Source organism: Triturus cristatus, chromosome 3_1 (genome assembly GCF_964204655.1).
Source record: "Triturus cristatus chromosome 3_1, aTriCri1.1, whole genome shotgun sequence".
NCBI lineage: Eukaryota > Metazoa > Chordata > Amphibia > Caudata > Salamandridae > Triturus > Triturus cristatus.
The window spans coordinates 41,855,582-41,880,937 of NC_140583.1; the positions used below are offsets into that span (position 1 = coordinate 41,855,582).

The 25,356-nt window shown below is 42.9% G+C and overlaps 1 protein-coding gene across 2 annotated transcripts in view; it reads right to left on the reverse strand.

Moving 5' to 3' along the window:
- LOC146859657 (astacin-like metalloendopeptidase) overlaps positions 1-25,356 on the reverse strand; it is a 564,873-nt gene that overhangs the window by 27,365 nt on the left and 512,152 nt on the right. Inside the window, exons 12-13 of one of the 2 annotated variants that reach the window (XR_014979326.1) lie at positions 10,538-10,629; positions 9,975-10,102 (exon numbers count right to left, since the gene is read on the reverse strand). Coding sequence is in view for 1 of the 2 variants with exons in the window: in XM_085646717.1 (XP_085502843.1) it covers positions 1,669-1,888 (220 nt within the window). In the remaining variant the exon portion in view is untranslated. Of the gene's footprint in view, positions 1-1,668; positions 1,889-9,974; positions 10,103-10,537; positions 10,630-25,356 lie in introns of those variants that run through there. The other variant, XM_085646717.1, reaches the window with a different exon arrangement.

The window sequence follows — 25,356 nt, forward strand, 5'->3', positions numbered from 1 at the left end:
TGAATCTGGGGACGCTGACTTGGGAGAATCAATTTTAGAAGAGTGCCGCTGAGACACATGGTGCAGCTTCTTCTCATGCTTTCTCCTTGAACATCTTGAAGTGTGGGGAGACGGCGACTTCGAACGAGGTCAAAACCTCTGGCGACCCCTCTTTTGCTTCTTAGCCCTGACCATAAACAACTTAGCCTCCCTTTCCTTCGAGCCCTTAGGGTTCATCTGTCTACACGACGAACAAACCTCGACATTGTGGTCTGATGACAAACACCAAAGGCAATTCTTATGTGGGTCAGAGATGTACATTTGCCCACTGCATTCCCTACACAGCTTAAGACCATACTTCATTGGAGGAGACATCTTTAACACCTACAAAGTTGCCACAAGAGATACCGAAGAAATCTCCCAGAAATGGAGAGCCTATAAAAAAACGTTACGTGCCAGTGGCACGGAAAAAAGGGAACTGACGTCACCACACAGACAATGTCCTCTTATGGCTTCGATGACATCACATGGAGTCTCGTAGGGAGCCAATAGATTGTGACGTCGACGTGGGAGAGCAATAGATAAAAGTTTCTGTGGAATGATGTGCATGGGTTAATTCAAAAGGTGAGGAATCCACAGGCAGATGTATCCATCAAATAAATTATATAAACTGGTTGGAAATATAAATAAATATAAATTAATTGTATTACTTTATATTATTTAATTATATTAACTATAATTAAATAAATCTGAGCGTATATTTTTTAAGATTAATCTATGGGTTCAGCAAAAGATGGCAAAAAATCTGGTAATTTCCAACAATGTGCTTTTATGTTTCCACTTAAAAAGAGGTCTACTTTCTGGTGGGTTTTAGCAGTTTTAATCAGTTTAAACTGAAAACCGAAAATGTATTTAAAACCAAGCCAGAATGTGTTGAATACAAACAATTGTTCTCATATCCATTTAGAGGTGGGGAAAACTCAGAGTTTTCACTAGTATAACTTTGACAGCCCTGCAAGTGGAATCACTTAACCCTCTGGCCTATCTGTTACTTGGCGCCAGGACTTAGTAACCATCACCTTTCTTATTTAGGGTGGGGTGAACATCACTAGAGACCCTTCCTCGGGACCGCAAAGCCATGGAAATATCCCACTGCCCCCCACACATGGAGAAAACTAGGGCCCGTGTATTTTTGTTTTTCAAGAACAAGCTACTGCTTTGGGAGTTTATGTTGGAAAATCAAAACGACATTTCTGAACATGCACCACAAACATGGTGCCTGCTATGCAAACTCTTCAGCTTTCATAGCAACTACTGCAAAGGCATTTGTTCTGAATATTTAGAACTATAAATCTTGAAGGAGGTCCTCACCAGTGGGCAGGTAGGTCATTGACTGCCCTCTGAATGAGGGCCTTTGTTAATTGTTAACCTGTAACGTTATAGACAGCATCTGTTGAAGGGGTCTAGCTTTCATCAGTAAGAAACCAATACCACAGAATATGATGCATAATGTGCCGCTTCCTTTCCTCAAACTGTTAATCAGCATAATTTCAGAGGCCCAGCCTTGTAGTGATGTTTGTTTACTCTGTCATAATTCAGGCAACCTCCCAGTCACATTACTATCTTTATCATTTCATTTAATGGAATATAATCAAGCGTGGCCAGCTTTATGCTTGTAAGTGAACTTACCAATGGAGTATTTAAGCTGGAAGCCTTTGCTTTGCACAGATCTGTCTGTGATGAACTGGAATCTCAAGGTGTTCTTCACGGAGTTAATGGTGGTGGATTGTTTGCTACCACAGTACTTGCCTATGAGTGGGTTAGGCCTAGCATCATCCATGAGGAGTAGGTAGTCATAAACACAGTTCGTAGAAGCCTCCACTGAGAAATCAACAATGTTCAAAGAGATCTGGATTTGGAAAAAGCAAAAGGGAATTGTTGGTTAAGATGATGGCATTTCATGGATGAGTGCATATGCCACAGATAAGTCTTTGAGCTTCTAGAGAGATTGTCTTGAGTAGATGGCATAGAATATAGACCTTATGATTGCTTGAGTAAATGCTGTCTGTGCACACACGTTTATTCAGAAGTCCAAGTCCTTTTCCACCTCAACAAAGTTAATGCTATAATGTTGTACTTACTAGCAAATGTGACCAAAACCACATCTGTGCCTCTGAAGGCCACTTTTCATAGTACATTACTTTTGGTGCTAACCCATATCTCTACAGCCTCCTTTGTTACTATTAGAAGTGCACATCAGCTTAAAACAGCCTATATAACACACGCTTCCACACTGCCACCTTTGCTTAAGCCAAACTACCTTGCCCCTAAGAAGAAGGTTGATAAGAGTCAAATCTCCTGTTTAGCCCCAGACGTTTAAACAATTTCACTGAAACTAATAGACTGAATCCTACTCTTCTTTATCAACCCTTCTATGTTATCCTCTATCTAATATACAGCCTCCTGTTGATTCCTCTCTTTTATGTTAATTCGTATTTTACTGATGTTACAATTTACTCTTTTTCTAGTTACCCCTGTTGTAAGTGTTCTATTTAAAGCCCTGCAATGTCTCTTTGGTTAGGTCTCCAATACTTTAAATAAGTTAATTGAACTACTATAATGTTTATATGATACAATTTTGAGGGGTTCTGGTGGCATCATAAACCCTGAAGCCGAAGGGCGAGTGGTTTGTATTTGTCACCAGAACCCCGAGATGGCAACATAGGACCATATTGCTCCTGGTTCCCAAAGTAAATTTTTTGAATTATTTGTCTATTTTGGGGTAGTTAGCTTGAAAAACATTTTTGTTTGAAGTGCAGCTAACACAAGGGCACTGTTTGGAATTGGAACTGATTGCAATTAGAATATTTTGGTTTTGTTAACCTTTCTTGAATATATCGATAATAAAATAATATATTGGCAAGGGTCAGTGGATCCAGATAATTCTGTGGCTTCAGCGTGGACTACATAATTATGAATTTGTGGATTTAATACATAATTTGTCAAAATTTGAAAATTTCACCAAAAATGTCGTTACTTCCTCAAGTGGATGAAAAGAACTCTGACAGAGAATCAGTTGCATAATTTGCATTTTTGGCAGTATAATATAGATAACTTTGCTACTTAATTTGTTTTTTCATCCTGCTTAATCCTAACACTCTTGACAGTGTTAAAGCTCTGAAGAGTGGTTTGGAGGATGTCACGTGATAACGAAATTCGTATTTCACAAGCAACCGTGCACTATTTCCCATAATGCAGCAATGTCTTTGAAATACAGGTTTTTATACCACGGCATTTTGTGAAACAAAAGTACAGTGTGTGTGTGTGTGTGTGTGTGTATATATGTATATGTATATATATAATCTACTGGCGGTCGCCAGTAGATAGTTATAGTTAGGACCTAGTTTCCATAGGAAAAGCGTTTTTTTGTTTTCCCAATAACTTTGGCGCCGGTTGACGAATCTCCGCAAAATCTTCAAAACTTATGGCCCGCTCCGGTCAGCTCCTATCCTGAAAGTTTTGGGGTGATTTGCCAAGCGGCGGCTGAGAAAAAAGGGGGGTCCCAAAACATGTTTTCCCCATGTTATTTTCCATAGGAAACCTTAGACATGGCTACAGCCCGAACTGCTGAATATATATATATATCCAAAGAGGATCTAAACAGTTGGAAACGGGAAGGGCTCATCACTAAAGACGAACTACGTTTTCTCTATAAAGAATTTCCAGTTTTGCCCACATTCTATCTTATTCCCAAAGTCCATAAACAAATTGATCCAGTTCCTTGACGTCCTATTATTTCAGCTAAAGATAGCGTCTTCGAAAACACATCACGATATGTGGATCATTTTCTACAAGAACATGTTGTTGAATTACCCTCGAACATCAGAGACACTAAAGACTTTCTGCTCAAATTGAATTCCATAAAATGGTCTAGTGAATATATGTTGTTGACCCTAGACATTACGGCCTTGTATACAAGCATAAGACACAGTGATGGTCTTAATGCAGTCAATCATTTTCTAAAGAACCAATGTATTTCGATGTATCGACACAATGCGGTTTTGGAAAAAATGATCCACTGGTGTCTGTACAATAACATGTTTATGTTTGACGGTAAGATCTACAGACAGAAGCAGGGTGTGGCTATGGGGGCATGCTTCTCTCCCAGCTATGCATGCTTGCATGTAGGCTGGTGGGAGGAGCATGTCCTCAAGGTACACCATAAGGAATTGTATGAAGAGCATGTGGTAACAATGTGGAGATATATCGATAAATGTATTTATTATTTGGAAGGGTACATCTTCTCAGGCTAATGATTTCATCAATGTGATTAACTGTAACAACTTAAACTTGAACTTTACTTCACACATTGATCCCGTAACAGTGAATTTTTTAGATCTCACGATATACATACACAATGATTCAATTGAGACATGCCTTTTTAGAAAATCCACGGCGGGCAACACTTTACTTCATGCCACCACTTTCACCCTCATCACACGATCTCCAGTCTTCCCTATGGGGAGTTTTTGAGAATACGTAGAGCATGTAGTACAAATGAAAAATTGGAAATAGCACAAGAAGCAGCAAAGACTAGGTTCCTAGAAAGAGGATACAATGCTAAAAAACTTGATATAGCCCTAAGGAAAGCAAACAACAAAGACAGACAGGCATTATTACAAATAAAATCTGGAATTACTGCCAATGCCATATTTTCTTTAGGTCACATATCTAATGACGATAGTGATGATAATGCAGGTAATGCTACCTGTAGATTTGTCTCAACATACAGCAGGCAAGCAAACGCCATACGAACTATCATTAATTCTCAGTGGCCTATAGTCCTGACTGATGCGGTACTCTTACAAACACTGCCAAAAAAGCCTAACTTTACATATCGCAAGGCACATTCAATGCGTAGTGACTTAGTTAAAACTAGTCCTGAACTAGACATCAAAAATGTATGGCTTTCCCCCAAAAGGGTTTTTTACAAATGCAGTTCATGCCGTGCGTGCAAGTTTGGAGTTAATACTAAAACCTATTGTACTCCTTTTTCTGATGTCCCCATTAATTTAAGGGGGCATTGTACTTGCTGCACGGACTATGCAGTGTATATCCTTCAATGTATTTGTGGATAACGTTATGTAGGCAGCACGAAGCTGCAAGTGTATATACGAATCCTGCAACATCTACGTGCAACAGTAAATTCTGATCCTACATATCCCGTGGCCCGACATATCAAATTGGAACATGATAACAAACTAAATGTGCTCCAATATTATGTTATTGATAATGTTCCCGCAAACAAACGAGGCGGTAACCGCGAAAAACAATTTAGGCAACTAGAGACCAAATACATAGTTGAGCTTGACACTAAGGCTCCTAGGGGTTTTAATTTGTGTGAAGACTTACACCATTATCTTTAACTGTGTTTAGCCGGGTACACCGAAAGTCTGAGCAGTCTCTATTTAGCTCTCAATTTTTCTAGAAAGGCTGATATACGGAAGTATTTAATACACATTTTTCATCCAATAGGGTATATACTGTGATATTTCACTGCTGTATTGTGTTCTAATGTTCTCTAATCACTGCATTTATTGAATTATGTATATATTTACATTTAACTCTTAATAGACAAGCACGCTGCCTTCTCTCATAGGTATTTTTTCTTACTTATTTTTTATAATAAGTAACACTGGTTTTTTATTGCACTTGTGACTATTTTGCACCCTTGAGCTCATGGATTGTGTTAGGCATTTCCTTAGGAGATCGTGCACATTTTGTTTAATATAGTTCCTTCGTCTCAGCTATGTTTATGTTTATAGGTTTGTAAAGCGCTCGAATGCCGAGGCGTCTTGGCGCTGATGTGTGATAGTGGGGGAAACATCAGGGTCGCTCATATGGTGTCAAAAAGGCGAGTTTTTAACCCTTTCCTAAAGGCCTGGAGGTCGGGTTACAGTCTCATGGCTAGAGGCAAGTTATTCCACAGTCTAGCCGCACAGTATGTTATTGACCGACCCCCCCAGCGTGACTTTTTGATTTTTGGGACCCTAACAAGCCCCTGTGTAGCTGTGTAGCTATACATTAACGACTAATTATTACCAATACAAAGTATTTGTACTGTTATTTTTACATCAAATGCAAAAGGATTCATTAGTGTGCAATGAATGTTTTTCATGTCGATTTGACTACCCATCACTTATAGTTCAGGTTCTGTGGTAATAGGATGCATTTGTGTAGAGTCATTATTCACTGTACCCTCTGTTCAAAGGGGGCGACGGTAATGTTAAGTTCCATAATACCATAGTGTTTGTTTAACGACCAAATCCACAGAAAGTGTCCGTTGATTACCAATAACTATGATATTGGGTCTAAACGGCATATCCCTAGAACTTCTTGTCACACCACTGTTTCAACAGTATTTGCTATATATCTATGACATCAATGTATTTTGGTCAAATTATATATCTGTAATCATTATTTTACCTGAAGGGACTAATGAACATTATAACAATGGTGCAACGTTGCACAGTATTTTTTCTATGTCTATGCAGCCAGTGGACATCCAATCATGAGGCTCTTAGTCACTGTATATATATGTCATTTCCTTGCGACGCGCTCATGTGAGCAAGGCCACCGAGTTTGCCGAAACGCGTCTATTCGAGTTTTGCACTAGACTGATGAATTAATAAATCGCTACTGCGGCTGGCAGTATCAGCGCAAGAACAGTTGTCCGTCTCTCCTTTCGGTGCTGTAATGCACCTTTGAGTGGTAATCGGATATATATATATATATATATATATATATATCAAATAACAGGTCAATATGTAATATGGGCCTATATTGCCATTGAGAGGTTCTGGTGACATTTATAAACTATGTGGCCGTAGTGGTTGATAAAGGTCACCAGGTCACCTAAACCTTGAAATTGCAATATAAGGCCATATGATACATGTTTCTTGTTATGATTTATTTATATTACATGATATATTAATTAGTACTCATTAGAAAGGCTTGGAGCATTTAAGTGTCATTCTTTTTTTTAGTATTCCTTGCTTGTCTCAATATGCAATTATGCCTGTCAGAGTTGGGGCTGGAATCAGCCATTGGCTGGCCCAGGGAGATGGGGTCCCCATAGCCGTTTTGGCCATGATGCTCATTTCACACAAATTAAATCATAACGGGAAGGACTTACAAATATAAATGTATCAGGTGCTCCTGTTGGGGCTTCACTTCAGTATAGGACTTTTGATCCTAACTCAAGCAAGTTTGATTTCTCTGGAATTCCATATTGAAAAATGAACTGATATCCTTTGTGGAAGTGACTGTATCGTTGATCTATTGGAGCGCAATCTGTATGGGACTGTGACTAGTGAGTCTGCAAATGTGAAAATCACGGTTCTTTGACACAATAGCAAAACCAAAAATATTGCGATACAGAAATGTTGTGTCAGAAATATTGATCACAAAATATCCTTTATCTATACATTTATGGTAAATACAAAAATATTGAAAAATATCGTTTTACACTAATGGTGGTCAGCTATTAACTGTAGATCTTCATCCAAGTTCCTTTTTAGGTAATATTTGTTTGTAACACATGAATGTAACTGAGATTTTAACATGTGTTTTATTTTATTTTGGTAACAGGAGGAAAGGAAGAGACCCATCCTGTTATGGCGTGACAACTGCATAGGTTGCCTATCCTTTTATTCGAGGCATGACTTGGTGATGCACCTTCAAATAAGTCTTTTGCATGTTTTTCAGCACTTCTTTTTACCGAGCTGTTATAATCTTCCTATGAGACTATTTTGAGTGTGACATATCCTTGTCTGAGTTCAGATCTACTCTTTACTCAGTTTATGTTCATTCACAAAGGGGGTGCTTACCCGACGGTGCGTTTAGGGACTCCCAGTGGAGCAGTATTTCAGGCACTAGACCATGATCAGCACTTACCTGCTTTCCTTTGAGTCCCCTCATCAACATGAACCTACTGATCTTTCTGAGAGGAGGGATGTTCTTTAAGTGGTGCAGTGGTTGAGACACAATTGGAGCAGCACCCCAGCAGCATCACTGTCTTACTTCGTGCGGTTAATCTGTCTTTCCATTTTTGTCATGTTTAAACTTTTTCTTATTTACATTTTTTCATTTTGTATATTGTATACACTAACAGACATGAGAGTGTAGTCGGGCACTTGCCTTATTATTTTCTCATGCCCGTGATGTGCTTTACCCTCTCCCCATGGGCAACGCCCACAAACGGCCATGAGGAAAGTGAGCACTGGTCTCATGCGGCCTTTGATTACATGGCGGGGTGGTTTTGATACGTTCACGTTTTTTATTTTTATCTCCATTGGATTACCTTCTCTATTTCATTGGTATTTCTCTGCACCCATATACTACACACGTCACACCCAGCCTCTTAACGGTGCAATATTTACCTAACATAGACTCATGTTCATAAGAATCTAGGGAGACATATTTGACATTATTCAAGATTAACAATTTAGACATGTCTATACCTTTCCCTCATTATGATGGAATGTGTGGTCAGTACTATCATATCCTACTGGATCCTATACTGTGCCGGTTACAGAGTATTGATATGTATGCATAGTCCGTGTGATTTTTATGTATGCCATAATACATTGCATTCATTATAACATGGCAGCGGGATTTTACACTTGCGCCTATAGTACGTCCCTTGTTGATGTTTATTTGAACAGCTATTTATATGCACTGCATTCGTGGAAAATCTCATGTGATCTGGACTGTGGGGCAGTCAAAACGTGTGATGAGATGAATCTACATGTGCTGCAAATTTGTTGTGCCCTGAGAGTGCTTATCTGTTTTTGTTTCTGAGAAAAATATATAATATATATACATATTTTTTTGCATACATATAAAAATAAATATTACAAATAACAAACTGCTGAAATATTTAAAATATTTCTAAAATAATTATACATTAAAAGTAAACAATAGATAAAAATACATTTTACTAAAACTATGTTAAAAAATACATACATTTATTTATATAAATATAAAATTAAAAAAACAACAATGCTAAAAAAAACTATTAAACTTCAAAAGTAATAACTAAACTATTCACACTCCAGTGTCTGCAACAGTAGGGAAAGTGATGGACTCAGGAGGGGTACATTTTATTATTCACACTCTAGTCTTTCTAGCAGTAGGAAAGTGTTGAACCCCAGAGGGGTAAAATGTACTATTTCAACTCTACTCTGAGCAACAGTAGGGAAGGCGTTGGACTCAGGAGGGGTAACATTTTCTATTCCCACTCCAGTCGGTGCAACAGTACGTCAAGCATTGGACTCAGGAGGGGTTTAATTTACTATTCCTTCTCCAGTCTATGCAAATGGTATGAAAAGTGTTAGACTTTTGAGGGGTAAAATGTACTATTCCTACTCCATTCACTGCTACAGTACAGAGAGAGTACTTTACTTCAAACGATTAACGTATTTTATCACCTCTATTACATACCCCCAAATATAAAATACTAAATATAAAAATTAACTTTCTAAATGTTGGCAAAAATTAATATAAATATTACAATGTTTAAGAATTATCAATGAAATCAAATATTAACATAATTGTAATACCACACTATATTCCCACAAACATAACAGGCTACAATTAAAATGTAATGGAATAAATGATGAAGAACAAAATTAACATATCATATTAAATAAAAAATAAAAATAAATAACAAATTAAAAAATACTTTTTAATTGAGGATTACTTAAATACCTTTTCACCCTATTCCTCTACAACCTGAAAATCACACACCTAATATATAACTTAGCAAATATGATAATTTCACAATTAACATAATTATCAATCAAATAATTAATAATAAAGTAATAATTATTTATCAATAAATTAATTCTTAATTACTTTCGCACCCTATTATCAAGTAATGAAAAGGAGTATACAGTAAAGCATAATTCATCTATCAATTATAAACAGTCCCTCCAAATCCATGAAATTCATATAAAAAATATTTTGCACGGAGTCTTGAAATCTCTTTTTTTCATCACGTATTCTTTATTTTCATTTTCAGTCAAATGCATCAGCCCAACCAACATGGACTTCCTCAGGGCTGTAAAAACAATTAAGGGAAAACCATTTAATTATGAAATATTCACAAAAAGAATTAAAAGAAACCTAATTTAAAGACACCAGATAGCAATAAACAAGATTAAACAATTCAACCTCTTGTATCAAACAATCATAATAGAATACAGTTATTTTCTTCTCATGTGCGACTCCCTGGCTATATCCATTCTTAACACAATATTCCAATATGAGTAGTTAATAAAAAAACAGCAACCTTAATTCAATCAATGACTCTCAATTAGCATGTAGCCTGTTGATACTGGGACAAAGTTTACATCAAAAAGGGATACATAGAAATAAGCCTATGCCTCAAGGTACAAATATCTATATAGTAGCACAAATTATTTACAAATGAATAGGACCTCATAGCAGTTCAACAACATAATTGTAATTCTAATAGGTACGTGCTTAAAAATACCTTCAATAGATATATCACAAGACTGCAAAGATTCTCCTTCACTGCGTACACTGCTGTCTTCATTATTCAAAGTACTTTCCGACCCTGTAGCCCTAAAAACACAATAGAATTCACATACTTATGAACTAGTTTAACAATTGACAATAAATAACTAAAAATGTATTAATTATAATTATTTAACTTCCCATCCTTTACCACTATCAATTAAAAATGAATAATAAATGCAAGTAATTGTTAATTAATTATAATTAATTTACATCCTGTCCTGTACCCCATCAAACCCCACAACCCGCACCTAAAACATAACTTAAAAAATAAATAGGAATTACACAATTTGCATAATTAATTATCAATTAAATATTGAATAATAAACATGATTTATTGATTAATTTACTTCCCACCCTATACCCTTACATACCATAAAACCTGCACCTAAAACATAATTTAAAAAATTAGTTACACAATTTTTTTTTTTTTTTTTTTTTGATTCTTATATAGCGCTGCTGTGACCCTACGGGTATCCTGGCGCTCTGATATAGCACAACTATTACCGGTTCGAGATAATAAACAGATGGGGGATTAGGCTTTCGGAAACAGCCATGTTTAAGGCTCTTTCTGAAGTCGGTTAATGAGTCAAGTTGTCTAATCTTCTGTGGTAGCTCATTCCACAGCAAGGCTCCTGCCACGCTGAAAGCCCTCCCGCCCATCCTAGACAATTGACACTGTTTACAATTAAAAAATAATAATTAAAAAGTAAATTGTAATTAGTTCTAATTCATTTACTTCCATCAGTATACCCCTACAAATCCTACAACCTACACCGAAAACTTAACTTAAAAGATGAATTAATTACACAATTTGCATAATTAAATACCAATTGAAGATTAATAATAATAAAAAATGTATTATTAATTAATTATAATTAAGTTACTTCCCCACAACCTACTACGACACTAAAAATTACAATAAACAATTAAACTAAAATTAGAAACAACTAAACATTTACAAACTATATTTAAAAAAACATTAATGAGAATTATACAAAAAATGTATAACAAACATTTAAAACATATACCAAATACATAAAGATAATTAAAAAACGATATTATTAACAACAATATTTTTGTAAGCAATAGTAACAAAATAGAAATTTTTAACATCAATATTAACAATATAGATATTTTAAAAAATTATATTAAAAACATTTGACATCAATATTACTTACCTTAGAACATCGATATTCTTGTCAATGACATTCCTGCATCACTATATTTGTGTATCACAATAATAAAAACTCGATATTTCAGCATCTCTATATTTTTTACTCAATATTTTGTCCGAATACCGTAAATCACTCGGATGCTTCCCTGGTTGGCCCACCCACCTTAGTATCCAAGGGTCTTCCCGATTTTGCCAGGATGATGGACAGCATAGCAAGCGGATTCCCCAGCCTGTTAACTGCCGATTTCGGTGAGGAGTTGTTGATGTAGAGAAATATGAGGACATTTCCCCCTAACAAAGAAACACTTACTTCATATGGTTAAGAGGAAGGACCGTTGTTAGATGGAGATTTACATCATTAGATCATTGTTTTTTCTATAGGAGGATTGATGTTATCCCATATTTCTGGATAAAGACACTCCAGGAGCAATCATATTGCCAAACGCACATAAGATCACTGGCGACATTTCCTTGTGCTCCATTATGCAGATGTTTGTGAAGAATATGTGCTGGACATTTAACAAGGAGGTAGAAAGAACTCCACTTAAGTAGATATTTTGTGCAAAACTGTGGACTCTTGTTGGATAAAAGGTCAGGTGTAGTTCCTTTGTGGCCGAGTCAATCACACAGCTACTGACACACCCACACAGACACTCACACACCCACTAACGGACGCACTCAGACACTCATACACCCACTCACAGACCCAGACAGCGGCGCTCAGGCTCTCTTTGTGGCCTTACTCAGGGGCCTCACTTGGTAAATCGCCGGCTTGGCGGCTCTCGGAGCAGGCTGCTTAATGCTTGCCATCAGCTTCATGACACATCACTTCCGACTTGCGAAACCTACATGAGTAGTAAAACTATAAACATGTTGTGTTAATGTTATTTTTACTGTTTCTCATACTGACAGACTGTTCTAGCTGGGGTAGAAATCTGTGTATCTGCAGGAGGGCAATACACAGAGCAGGTCTTGCAAGAAGGACTACAAAGACGAGTATGACATAGTTCCAGCCTATTTTTACAAAACCTAAAAAAAATGTTCAATATATGCGTTTTGTCATGTCTTTAAGGTGGAAAACTAACCCTGTCATGTATACTACCACACTAATATTTACTAACGCTTATGTTTTTCATTTATTAGGCCCTGTATTGTTGTCCCATCTACCACCTGCCACAACAGCAACTACTGCTGTTAGCAGTGCTCTCACTCAAGGACTGGCACCACTCAGTAGATGGATGTTAGATACACGTTAGTTCTTTATCAGCTCTTTTCCCCTAAGACTTATATCTTGCTTTTCTACTGACAGGATAACTGTATGTCTTCTTTCACTCATGCCTGTTGCCAACCTCTCAATACGTATTCTTTCACATATTTCTATTAATTTTTAATTTGTTTCAGAATTTTTTCAGTATAAGGGTGTAAGTGTAGGTTGCATTAGGCCTTGTTCAAGGTAGCCTGATACCTATGATTGTGTCATTGATTAATTAGTGAAAGCTCATAACTAGCATCTTCTTATTTTACATACAACAATTTACACCCCTATATCATGGTTTTCTCTTCTGTGAGCTTCTGTCATACAACTACTCCAGGTGTAAACCTTGAAAAAACATCAACAAGGACATCAGGGCACATTCTAGTAGCAGCAAGTTCCTCTACTGGAACCTATAATCTTTACTTCATCTCACCAATAGTTTTCAACTCTGTTCTCTTATTAGATAGTATAGAACAAATATCTAGATACATTTCATGGTGGTGTCTAAGTTCCTGTATGTCTCTGAAACATACATGATTTTGTGCTCATGAAGAATTATCAAGATTGAGTACATCATTTCAGGCTACACCTTCTCTTTCTAGATGCTGGTTCTAGACAGACTTTGTCATATACAACTACAAGGATCCAGGTTCAGCCATTATCATCATGGGGAATCTCAAAAACTCTAATCTTGGCGGCCGGAACTGGTGAGTTCACATTGTAGACATATGGGACCTCATACGATGGTGGTCATATGAGCGTCCGACTGCCATCGTATTGGGCAAGTGTCCGACCGACTACAAGTCTGTGGTTACATCTGCCCAATTGCAATGTGACTGCCATTTGTGCAGTCAGAAAACTGCTCTTTTGCATTGCGGCTTGTACTACGGCCCTATGAAAGGGCAGAAGCACAAGGCACAATGCAAAAGAGCAGTTTTCAAACATCCATGCACCGTGTGCAGGCACAATGCGGTGCCTGGCACATGGTGTATGGGTGTTTGAGGTGCCCCCTGGGCCCATAGTAGAGGCCCAAACGGGACGGAGGCCCTGCTAGGACCCCCCAAAGTTCAATTCTGCCTGCCTTTACATGACGATTGGACCACAGTGCAATGGCAGAGGTAAGAGGGCCATCGTAATCCCTACGGCGGTACCTCCATAGGCACCCTCCCCACTGTAGGGATTGCGGTCGGACCAACACTCCAATGGGCTCCGTGAGCCTGTCGAAGGTGTCCGTCAGTCCCTCCGTTTGCTGTGGTCTGACCGACCACATCATAATGCGGTGGTCAGACCGCTATGCTGGATTTCGGTGTGTTCGCCACCGATGGCCCATCGGTAGCAGGCCCACCAACATCATTCTAAGGCCCATATCATGATGAATACATCTGCTGTGGATTCCTATCCTTTTGAATTACACCTTGCACCAGCATTCCACAGAAACGTTTTCCTAGCTCTCCCACATCGACGAGGATGTCACAATGACACGACTTCATATGACGTCATAGGAGCCATAAGAAGACCTCGTCCGTTTGCTGATGTCAGTTCCCTTTTTTCCGTGCTTTCGACGCTTAACGTTTTTTTCTGGGACTCTCCATATTCTTCATTTACTTTGTTACTGCTTTCTTCCTTGGTGTAGCAGTGCGATGGCTACTTTGAAGAAATCTGGTTTCAAGCCTTGCAGGGAGTGTGGGGTTATATGTCTATCACGGATCCCACGATGACTACCTCTAGTGCCAGTCGGTGGGTCACGACGCCAAAGCCTGCTCGTCCTGTCGAAGGATGAATCCAAAGGCACTGAGTGGGAGGCAAAGCTTTTCATGGCCTGAGCAAAAATGGAGAAGACGGTCCGCAAGAGGTCCAAGTCGAAGAAACAAAAGAAGAAGCACCGACATGCATCTCAACATCGATCTCCGAAGGGCAAGGCTTCGAGGTCGGCTTCTCATGTTAAAGATGTCGTCTCGCCGGTGCCCTAACCTTCTCCACAGGTGACTCTGGCATGCCCTCCGACGCTGAAGGATTTGCCAGCACCCAGGGATTCGCTGACGCCCAGGGAGTCTTCTCCTGCTCTTGTGGCTTCACATGTTCTGGCCCGGGTATTCCCGGCGCCGCAGCCTCAGCCTGCCGCACGGCCTTGGTCAGATCCAGACCCAGCTGTTCCGGATCCTTATACACCCTTTCCGGGTCCGGGAGCGGATCCGCCGCATATCCTAAATGCGATGTTTGGTATGTTTGCCAAGGAAGCTCACCCTACCTGTGCGCTGTCAGGCCCCATGGGTCTGCTTGCTTTTAACATGGGCATCCCACAGCAATGCCTGCTTTTAAGTATGGCATCCCACAGCAATATGCCAAGGCACCTTTCGTGCCCTTCATGCCTTCAGCTCCGGCATGGCAGTTCCTGGCGCCAAGATTTTCGATGCTGGTACCATAGTCTTCTGGTGCCGTCTGGTGATGGACCGACGCCTTCCCAGCTTCGAGCGGCATCGTTGCCTGCTTCTGAGGATCCTCCTTTGATGCCCGCACCGATGTCTCCGACGCCGTACCAGGTGCCGCCGATGCCGATCCTGAGGTTGCGTTCCAGAAGGGAGGCCCAGTGACTGCTGGAGGAGGAGGAGTACCATTAGGATCAGGCTGAAGAGGGCGAGATCCTTAACTCTGTGGATGATTTTGAGGGCCTTCAGGAGGCCAGTTGCTTGGACACTTCCCCAGAGTGGGAGCTTTCTTCCCCGAAATCTTTGCCCTCACAGGGTGCGGCTCCATACCATTCTGTTATCAGGAAGGCTGCAGATTTATAAGATCTTCAATTGCCAACAGCAAAGGTCAAGTCAAGTATCCTGGCTGAGGTGTTACAGTCTCCTTACGGTTATTGAACTGTTGCTGACTTTCAATGAGGCTTCGACAGAGCCAATTATGGAGGTGTCACAGAAGCCCTTATCTGCACTGGCTGTATCGAGGACAGTGGCTAGATGGTATAAACCAGCTCCAGGTTATCCGGCTTTCATTACTGCTCACCCTTTGCTGGAGAGCTAGATGGTACAGGCTTATTGCTCTTCCAAACAGTCAGCTGGTTTCTTTCCCACCACTCCAGGGGATAGGGACTCAAAGAAACTAGGTCCTTAAAGTTGACCAATTCCCAATGCTTGTTGGGGAGGTATATTCATGCCTTGATGGACTCTTCTAAAGAAGTGGCTCCTAAGCTGACTGAAGATGACCTCGGACACTTTTTGAAGGTGTTAACGGATAGGTAGGTGGCTGCCCGTCAGGTTATTCAGTCGGGGCTGGATAGGGCAGACTCTGTGGCCAGAATGATGGGCTCCTCTATGGTTACCAGGAGACATGCCTGGCTCAGGTCCGCGGGGTTCTCTTTGGATGTTCAGACTACTCTGCTTGATCTGCCTTTCGATGGTTCCAGACTTTTTGGTGCAAAGGCAGATTCTGCTCTGGAGCGCTTCAAGGACAGTGGGGCTACAGCTAGATCCTTGGGCTTTCAGGCCCAGCCTAGGGGCTACGGATTCAGGAGGCTTCGAGGTTTTGGGAATACTGCTTTTTTCGAGGCCATCGGCAATCGCAGCAGCAGAAACAGCAAAATCCTCTGTACAGGTCGTACAGAGGAAAGGGTAGAGGCTGTCTGCGAGGGGCCTCCAGGCAACAATCTTTCTCCTCCTTTTTCTCCCCTGTCCCCACCACCAGTACCACTGGGAAGCAGCTCTAGATCCCCCATCTTGGAGCATAGGTTGAGGCTGATCCTAGACCTCAGGATATTGAACTTATACCTCAAGCAGGAAAACTTCAAGATGTTGCCCTGGCTCAGGTTGTTCTGGCGCTACAGCAGGAAGACTGGATGGTGTCAATCGACTTGCAGGATGCGTATTTTCATCTTCCCATCCTGTAGTCACATCGGAAGTATCTCTGTTTTATTGTGGGATCTCAACACTACCAGTTTGCGGTCCTTCAGTACGGTCTTATGTCCGCACCACGGGTCTTCACGAAAGTGATGGCGGTGGTAGCAGCTCATCTCAGAAAGTTGAGGATTCCTGTTTTCCCTTATCTAGACGACTGGCTGCTCAATGCGAGTTCGCCAAATATGGTGCTGCATCATTTGCAAGTAACAACGCGGCTGTTGTTCGACTTGGGATCTCGATAAATATACCCAAATCTCACCTGGTGCTTGTGCAGCACAACCTGTTCATAGGAGCAGTACTGGACACTACTGTGTGTCGAGCTTTCTCGCCTCCGCAGAGGATTCTCGACATTCAAGAGTTGATTCCTTTGTTTCAAGATGTAGCGGTTGTTCCAGTCCTCAAGGTCCTACGCCTGCTCGGTCTGCTCGCTTCCTGCATACTCTTGGTCAACCATGCATGCTGGCGCATGAGGGCACTCCAGTGGTGCCTCCGCAGGCAGTGGTATCAGTATCATGGAGATCTCGGGGAGATGGTCAGAATCTACAGAGACACTGCAGCAGAGCTGTCTTGGTAGAGTGTTTTGGTCAACCTGTCTCCTCCACCTGTGGCCACAGTGATCACGGATGGCTCCACTCTAGGGTGGGGAGCACATCTGGGGGATCTGTAGGTCAAGAGTCTTTGGTCTCCAGAAGAAAGTTTGTTCCATATCAAACTACTGGAATTGCAGGTAATACGTTTGGATCTCAAGGCCTTCCCTCCCTCCCTTCGCAGTTGGTCAGTCAGTTCAATCCCTGACTGACAACACTTCAGCGATGTGGTACATCAACAAGCAGGGAGGGCTCTGTGACTAGTCCTGGGCTCAGGACCACCAGATTTGCGTAAGTGCAAATCATCTGGCCGGTGTGTTGAACGTGCATGCGGACAGTCCCAGTTGGCAGTACTCAGCCGATCACGAGTAGAGGGTTCACCCGGAGGTGATTCGCCGCATCTTCAGGTTGTGGGGGTGTCCTCAGGTGAATCTGTTTGCCACTCACGAGAACGTGCACTCGCCCGTTGTTCTACAGTCTCCAGTATCCAATGCGAGCAGCATTGGGGGATGCATTTCAACTGGATTGGAGTTTTCTGCTTCTTTACGCATTTCCTCTCATAGCCTTGATTGGGTTCTGGGGAAGATCCGCCAAGACCGGGATCAAGTTATATAGATTGCCCCAGATTGGCCAAGAAGGGTGTGGTACACGGATTTTCTACAGCTCTCATTACACCCTCTGCTCCGTCTCCCTCTTAGGGCAGACCTCCTCTCATAGTTCCAGGGGCAGGTTCTACACCCCCACCTCCAGAGCCTGCAGCTTCATGCCTGGAGATTGAAAGGGGCAGCCTGAGCTCTTTCTCTCTCACACTGGATGTGGTGGATATTATTTTATCGTCTAGGAGACACTCCTGCAAATCTGTTTATTCCTCTATATGGGCCGGGTTTGTGAATTGGTGTGGAGAGAGATCCATTGATCCTTTGAAGGCCCATTTATGAGATCTTATCGAGTATTAGGGTATCTTTCATAGATTGACATGCTTGAATCATTCACCATCGTCGAGATGGGAGTCCCCGCTACATTTATAAAGGTAATGTCACATTAAAGATAGAAGGTACAGGCCTAAGGCCTTATATTTAGTAACATATCTAAGTCCTTATTTAAAAAAAGGACCAAACTTAAGAGAACAACCAATCAGTTGACACCACCCTCTAGAACCTTCCCGGAAGGAGCTCCATTCCCTCAGATTTTCTACCGCACATAGTGCTAAGGGATTCTCCACTGAGCTCTGCTTCTAATTATCCTTGTCTTTAGGTTTTCTCTTGGATTCAAGGTATTTTTCATCTATATTTCAATTGCCTGAGTGGATTTCTCTGATTTCTTTATGTCGGACACACCTAAAAAAAGGCCTTTTTAGGCCCTGTGGTACCTGCAGAAAGAAAAGACTACATATTGATGACCCCTTTACTGCCTTTATCCTGATCACAAACCAAAGGATTGCAAGGTTTGCCGCACTTTTTCTACAAAGACTTTAAAGGACCTTGAGGGGAGGCTGTTAGTATGGCTCCAGAGGCTTAAAGACAGGGAGGACCCTGTATCTTCTGAGGAGAGTGAAGGTTCCTCAAGATTCTCCTCAAAGACGCATCAAAAAAGACGACTGGATGGCTCTCCAGGTCACTCTTCGCAGCAACCTCCAAAGAAGACACACAAAAAGTCTTCAGAGGCTACTAAGAATCAAGATCTGCCCTCCAGGGGGTCTCCGTCCTATCAGTGTTTAATTTCTGTCAATAAATCTTGTCAGAAATCAGCTTCAGACCCTCCTACTCCTCAGGTGAAGGTGTAACATGCTTTTAAAAAGCCTTCCTCAGCCCTGTCGACGGACAGTTCGTCGATGGCAGTACCTGTAGGAGAGTAGGGTCTGCAATCCTATGATCACCCAGATTTTTTTGCTTTTGCTTCATTGGTTTACGACTTTCCCTGGCTGTGGGCCTGCCAATCAGACCCACAGCCTAGCTGTTCTCTCTCGAAATTAACACACATGTACATTAGGTGCATCCACTAATTGGAACTGGGCCGCCTTGTCAGTCCCTGTCTCAGCATACCACAGGTATCCAGGGCATCGGTGTACCCGGGGCCTACCAGGGGCTGCAGCATGTATTATGCCACCCCTGGATGGCCGCCCAAATCTGACACAACTGGCTGCACGACAGCTGGGGCAAAGTGGTGTAATCACCCGTTGCTGTAGGTGTAGTATTCCTACACCTAACCCTGAAATGGACACATGGATTCCTATCAGTCACTCCTATGGCAGGCCTTATCAATCCTGAAGGCAGAGTGCTGGGAATCATGTGGGACGGTGCTCTGGCGCGAGCTGAGCCCGTCGGCGGCTTGCGGAACCAAGTCCTAATAGCCGTTCCATGGTGACGCGGGCCAACTACTTTAAAATGCATTATAATCCTTGCGGTTATTTGCTAACTTTGGCATCGCATCACCTACACATGTCGAGTAAGGTGTCATACGAATTGGAATACGAACCCCTCGCCAGTCCTGGCGACGGGGTTAGCATTCCCCCCTGTTAGAGGGGCACGACATGGAAGTAACCTTGAACCCCGGTTAAAGTTGACTCAAGCCTCAGCATCACAAAATGGATGCTGCCACCAGACACAAGTCTGACCTCCTGCTGCTGGGAGACCTTCCAGCGAGGGGAGCTTGGACAAAGGGTTTCCTGTCAAGGGCGGTGTTAGCACCATCCCAGACAGGGTTTGTGTATCCCAGGTAGGCAGGGCTGAAAGGAAGGTGATTGCCAGTGGCACCCCGGTGCTCACTGTGCATAGCCCGGCTCAAACCAGTTTCGGGGGCAACCCTGCCCCTGAGCTGGGGCGAAGACGGACAAAGGATAGGGGTGTAACCACCCCCCCCCCTGGCCCCACCCATAGGTAGGACCTAGTCACGGGCCAGCCCCTTTTCTTAGAATAAAGTTAGGAGCGAGTCCCCTTCCCAAATTGGATAATTCTGAATCTTGAACTACTTTCCACGAAAGGAACTCTTGACTTTTTCTGAAGACTCTCCCTTGTGGCTAAGGAGTAGCCACCCTGCACCAGCAGGCACCACCTAAGCGCTTGCGGTTTGCTGTACGTCTCTCCCACGGATCAAGACTGCCCAGCTCAACGAGACCCGAGTCCCTGCCATCTCTGACCTCTACCTACATCATCAGCCCAGCTGAGAGTCGTAGGTGTGACGAGACCTGCGGGACCGGCTAACTTCAGAACCTGCACGACGCTTATCTAGCACGCCCACCGAGGGACCCTCGAGTGAGTGCACCTAGGGTTTGAGAAGCCCTAACCCTGAGCAGCCCCAGCACCGAAGTCTGTCTCCCCAGCATCCACGGGATCTGCGTGGGGGCCCTTCCGCTCCTTGCTGTTCACCGCGTTGTCCGACCACTCGCCGACCGGCTTGTGGCCCTCTTCACGACGCACCACGATAGTTTCATCACTGGTCTGGCTGCTCCAGACTGGCTCTTACTCCCCTTCAACAGAGGAGTACCTCGGACCCTCCTGGTCCACTCCCGACGCCATCTTGACTCCACCGCGTGGGTTGCCACTGCCAAGACCTGCTGCCCCACTCCTGGGCCCAGCATCATCGACAGCAGACACCTTCGTGGGACAGCTCGCCCTCCATCCTGGTCGCCGCCGCGCCTCCTGGTCCGAGGAACAGCCGAGTCCGACGTCATCCACTCACCTGGTCGAGGTGACTTCAGCCGGTACCCTCCTGGTGCCCACACGATCGCTGGCTAGCGGTTGAGAACTGAGTCCCCTCTGCTTTCAGGTTTTCCTTCATCACCGATCCAGGCTTGGATCTCGCTGAACATCGTCACTGGTCGCCTGCCAGCAACTTCTTCTTTCAGGCTCCTGAGACTACAACGAGGACTCCCGACATCTTGCCGAACTTCACGCAGCCGCAGCCTCTGGGCTAGGTAACTTGAGCATTTCGGTGCTCCATCGCAGGTTCGCTCTCCAAGTGTCCAGTTCCTTTTTCGTTTAGTCCCACTGATCGGATCACTCCGGAATCAGTAACTCCAGACTCTAACCATTCGCATTTCACTGTTAGTGTAGATGGTTTCTCGTGCCCCTCGGGCATTTGTGTAAATTGTGCAACTTGAAGTATTTTCGTAAGAGTTTTGTAGTGTGCTTAGCTCCCTGACTCATAAAGAGCCGGGGTAGTCTTGTTATAAATAAATATCCTTTATTTTCATAACAACTTGTGTGGTGTCCTTTCACGTGGTGTTCAAGGGGTAAATGTGGTGGTAAAACAGCTGGCTTAACACGCCCTCTAGAGTTTAGCCTAAAGACTGCTCGTGTCCATGCTACTAGGATAGCTGGTCTATCAGGTTGACTTACAACCAATCATCAATAAGGGTCGCTTGGAATGATACACAGTGATCACTAGAATAGTGAGCACTACATATCAGGCCAACTTCTCACAGTACCGTCGACAAGAACTCCACTAACTGTCGTCGCAGTAACTTCGTCGACGACAACCGTTGCCACAGTTTCAGTCTCGTCAGCATCTATTTAATCTTCAATGACGTCTTCGTCGACGAGTCAAGCTCCTTTATCGCCGAGGAGTCAAGCTCCTTTGTCGTCGACGATAAAGATAGTCAGAAATTCGTCACCGTCGACGAAGATTCTGACGATGACCACCCCGATGACGAAGATGACGATGAGTGCTTCGTCTATGTGGTTGCCTGCGTCAATGACGAGTCTACCGTCGATGACCCTCTCATTGACGATTACTCCCAATCCCTCACCGACGACCTCGACAACAAGAGATGCATTGTTGGTATTGTCATCTACGCCAGCTACGTCTGGGACATCAATACCAATGCCCGTTGATGGTTGCTCAACAACAGTATGTGTACCGTCGACAACCTCGTCGACAACATCAAAATCCAGAGCAGGAAAACTATTTTGCCAGTAAAAATGTCTGAGAGAGAGACTAACACCCTCATTAACCTTCTAGTAGGGTCCAAGCCTTATTGCCAACTCATCTATTGGATGATGACGAGGACTCGGATGAAGACAGCTTGTTTGGGGCTGCGCAGAGCCCCTCGGAGTTGAATGGTAAAAACCAAGAAGATTCTGATGATGAAGACCAATTCTTTGACCAACATACATAATTCTCTGACCAACAGCGTCAACAACAACTGCAGCCAGAGATGGTTTGTCTTCCTTCCACTCTGATAACTGATAACTGCTGACGGACTAAAGGTTTCCTACGTCCGCACCATCTCCGGGCCCGGCGTTTTCTCCACTTCCTGTAGTGCAAAGTCAGCCTCCACCCCTTCCTATATCTCAAGTGCCTGTACAGCAGCTTCCATCCAAAGATGAAGTCAAAGAAGGACAACAAGAAGAAGGGGAAATCCAGGATACACAATCACGTCCAGACGAATGGGATGACTACATTATCCCTCCACCAGGGTCATCATCTCCGCCTCAAGTAGACTATCCTCCAGAGGATTTCATAATCTCTTGGAGAGAGCAGCCAGACATTTCGAGCTTCCAATGCTTTCTCACCAACAACACTGTTTCCTTTACGGTTTCAAAGAGCCTTTTAAAAAAATCAGTCAGGTCTATGCCCATTATCGACTATATTTGAGATCAAGGCATTAGGATAATGAGAAACCTAGCCACAGTTCCTCCAGTCTTACCAAGGCTTGACGAGAAATACAAAGCCCTTGATGACGCGCCTGCCTGTCTCATAGGTCACCCCAGACCTAATTCAGTGAATCCCCAGGCGGCTCAACACAGGTCAAAGAACCCATCAGCTACACTTTCAGCACCTCAGGATAAGGAGGGAAGGATGCTAAAAATCATCGGCAAATCTTTTTCTACTATGTCGGCGTTGACAGTCAGAGCATCCAATTACTTAGTGCTGCTGGGGCACTACAAATGGCAAATGAGGTCAGACATCGCTCCTTACCTCAATGATCTCTCACAAGACATCAGGGAGGAAGCAAGAAATGTTTTACTGGAACGCTAGCGCTCGGCTTCAGAAATAGTTGATTGCGCCATGGACATTGCTTCCACTGGTTTCCGTCAGTTAGCTGGATCCGCGGTCCTAAGGTGCCAAGGATGGCGAAAGGCTACTACAATCAGGCCTGAATCCTGACCAAAAGTCTAGATATGCCTGACGATGGATAAGAACTATTCAGTAAGCATATCGACGAGGCCCTATAGGGAATCAAAAAAGACACATACACAGCCAAAGCTTTAGGTATCCTCAGTACAAAAGAACCCCTTTTTTGTGGTGCATGAGGGAAAGGCAAGTCATCCTAAAGGGGAGGTTACCAGCAATTTATGTACCCTTCTGTCAGGAGATGGATGACAGACATCAGACTGTAGTGCCGTATTGTCCTTCCAACACCTTCACTGATGTACTGTCCCTCCGTATACAGGCTGTGGAGGAGCCATTTGAGGGATTAATCAGCAGCCACCAGGACGAGCCCCAAGGGGCGTGACCAGTGACGCTTCCCTCAACGGTCCTATCTGGAGACGAGTCGGACGAAAGAAGACCCTCGGGAACCGTGACAAAGGTGGAAGATGAGGCAAAGACAGAGGGAGAGTAGACGAACACGCCGAAGCAGACGAGTATCACCGAGACTGAAGAGCTGTGGAGAGACGCCATCCTCAAGGGGAACAAAGCGCCAGGAGGCCAACGGTACCACGCATCGCCCCGCCACTCTCCAGGAGGAGGGTGGCTGTACAAGGTACGGGCGAGAATCTGGGGATTTTCAGGGCACAGGAAGCAGAGGGAAGCATCATAGAGGGAGGACACGGAAAACAACACTTGGTGATGGTTTCTGGGTGATACTTCCCTCACGCCCCCATTGCCTGTAGGAGGAAGCTATATCTTCCTCTATACTGACACTGTTTTTTTTTCTCGTTTTATTAGTTTCTATGGGGTCCGGACCAGTGGGCGACCGACTGAAGTCTAGACCAACCTCTTGGTGAAGGCGGGAGCAACCCCAACCAAGCAGGGGAACACTGGACATTTCCTTTTGTTGTTGTAATCATATAAAAACTAAGGGAAACAAGGTTCCATTCTGGTCTCTATCGCCTAATTATTGGAGATAAATCCTAATCCCAACCGATCCCGTGACAAAGTGGTGGAGAATGCTGGCATAGACCCATACCGATTTATTTATTTTTTATTTTAAAAGTTTATATTGCTCTGGCTAGACCCAGAGGTATCAAAGCACTTTACATGAATAAGATAATATAAACATGGCACACAAGTAGATAAAAGATAATGAAACAACATGCGGAGTATACAAATCAAAATAGATACACAGGTGCAAGAAACACTTCAAGTAATTAGGTAGGTGATGTTAAGGAAATGGACAAATAATTGGAGAAATATAATATGGTGATTGGGGATCAAGTGCAGGTCACATGTTAGGACCCCCAATAATGATTGGGCCAACATCGCATACAAGTAGATAAAGAATAATGAAGACAACATGAGGGATATACAAATCAAATAGGTAAATAGGGGCAAAAGCTATACATTTCAGGTAATTAGGTAGATGATGTTCAGGAAATGGACAGGTTTTACTGCCCAAATATAACATGGTGATTTGAGATCAAGTGCAGGTCACAGGTTAGGATCCTCAATAATAATTGAGGAGGTGGATTTTGAGGTCTTTTTTAAGCTGGAGTAGGAGGGGTTACAGTGCAGGTTTTTTGGGAGGGCATTCCAGATGATGGGGGCATTTCACGGAAGGAGCATGATTGTATGGATTTCTTTTTATGAAGTGGTGGGATTAGGAGGAGGGTGTTGGCACTTCTCAGAGTATGTGTGGTGCCTGCAATGAGGAGTTTCTTGGAGAGGTATTGCGGAGTGTTTTGGTGGAGGACTTTA